Raw genomic sequence first — 1,906 nt, 5'->3', positions numbered from 1 at the left:
AGTTCTTAACCATCGCACCACCACTGGCCGGCCCTCCACTTACTTTCAGTTCACTTTTGGTAATCAGAGATATTATCATAGCTCTAGTCTTCCCTCTAGCTATAAATGAGAAGGAAGGAATCTGAGAAATTCAGTAATCCTCTTCTCTCAGGTTGTTTATTTCTCTGTCCTCCTGCCAGTCAATTTTTGAGTCAGTGACATGCTGGCTCCTATTCAAAGTTAGGCAGGACCAAACCTCAAAGCCATGAGGGCTCTGCCTTTCTCATTCTCACAATGGATACATTTCTGAGAACACATGGATAGGATTAGCAGAAAGGAAAGGCTGACAACCAATCCCTTTAAAGGCAACGGTTGTCAACGAGGAGCGATTTTGTCCCTCAAGCAGACATGTGTCAATATCTGGAGACATCTTTGGTTGTCACAACTAGAGTGTTACTGGCATCCAGAGGAATGATGCTAAACATTCTACAATGCACAGGGCAGCCCCCCACAACAAAGAACTATCCAGCCCAGAATATCAATAGTGCCTAGGCTGAGAAACTTTATGAGAAACTTTATGGAGATCTTAGAGAGCAGGTGGTGGTGGGAAACAAGAGTTGATGGGAGAGTGCTTTCTGAAATGAGTGTGGGTCCACCCGGGATTCCTTGATGGGGAGCCAGGGATTCTTAAAGGCATGTCTGAGGCCCAGCGAGTCTACCTATAATAAGCAGAAAGCAGCAGCTCTGGCTTCTTTTTTTCCTGAGTGGGCAGGATGACACTTGGATGCTCTAAATCTGCAATCTCTTCTTCCTCCAGCTGTTTCAGGAGCTCCAGGTCACTGGCGGAAGTGAGCTCATCCCGGATGTGGCTCCAGTCGTATTGCTGGTGCAAGAAGCTCTGCCACTTGTTGGGGGACGCCCCAGGCCTTAGCGGACGCTTGTTCTGGATCCACCGGGCCGTGCGCTTGTTCAGCTTTTCCAGCACGATGGCCTCCCAGACTCTGGCCTCCTTCTCAGAAGGGGGAAGCCAGGTTTCCCTCTCCTCCAGGCTCACATCTGGAGAAAGCGACAGACTCAACATATCTGGATCCCTGCAGGGACGAAGGATGAGAGGACGTGTTGTTTCCCGGACTGCGCGTGCTGACTTTGATTTCTTCAGCTTCATTAGATTGGCAGAACTGTCTGTCTTGACAGCTGTGGAGGTGATCCTTGCTGAGGGACCTGAAGAATCTAAGACCTTGAAGCTGACAGGTTTCTCAGGTCGGGTCTTCCTGATGTGGAAAGGCTGGATAATGTTGTCTGCATTGTAGAGATGGTCAAAGCGGTATTGGCTGTAAGGAATGCTGGGCAGCCCCCGCTGCCACACCACCTCCTGAGAGAAGGTAAGGTTTGAAGCAGCGTTTTTCAAATATTGGTTCTTGAGGTGTGCACAGTGCTGTGGGCTGAAGTGAAAGGCTGGCAGCTCGCCGGAGACGGAGGTGCACTCCTCCTTGCCTCTTGGTTTTAAGTAGAAAATCATGCCCCATCCCAGCCGTGGGGGGAAAGGCTGATGGAGACGGTGGGGGAGAATGGTCTTTCCCTTTTGGGTCCTGGTCATTGTTTCCCAGCAAATGCTTCCTTCTACACTGCCTGGTCCAGAGGCAGGGCCTGGAGGCCTGACCAGTCACCTGTGAAAGGGATGGGAGGAACTGTGAGAGCTCTAGATGAATAGAAATCAGTATCCCATAGCAGTACAGAACGAAAAGAACTTGGAAGACAGATGGGGGGCAGGGGGAAGTCATGTGAGTTAGAAGGACAAAAGAAAAAGAAATGGTGCAACATTCTAAGTATTCCTTGTATCAGACCCTTGCTTCCAATTCTCATACTTGGCCCCAGAACTCAGCCCTTCATCTCCTTATGAGGAATTACTGCTTTTCAGCAGTGTCCC

General features: G+C 49.6%; 1 protein-coding gene across 1 annotated transcript in view; it reads right to left on the bottom strand.

The window, feature by feature from the left end:
* Positions 1–1,780, bottom strand: part of HEATR4 (HEAT repeat containing 4) — a 31,057-nt gene extending 29,277 nt beyond the window's left edge. Inside the window, exon 1 of the mRNA XM_019640293.1 lies at positions 699–1,780. Coding sequence (XP_019495838.1) covers positions 699–1,576 — 878 coding nt within the window. The 5' untranslated portion in view covers positions 1,577–1,780. The remainder of the gene's footprint in view (positions 1–698) is intronic.
* Positions 1,781–1,906: the final 126 nt, after the last annotated feature.

The sequence above is a fragment of the Hipposideros armiger genome, unplaced genomic scaffold (assembly GCF_001890085.2).
Source record: "Hipposideros armiger isolate ML-2016 unplaced genomic scaffold, ASM189008v1 scaffold_49, whole genome shotgun sequence".
Lineage (NCBI taxonomy): Eukaryota > Metazoa > Chordata > Mammalia > Chiroptera > Hipposideridae > Hipposideros > Hipposideros armiger.
The sequence above is the reverse complement of the archived record's forward strand: the minus strand, read 5'-3'. Positions and strand labels throughout refer to the sequence as shown.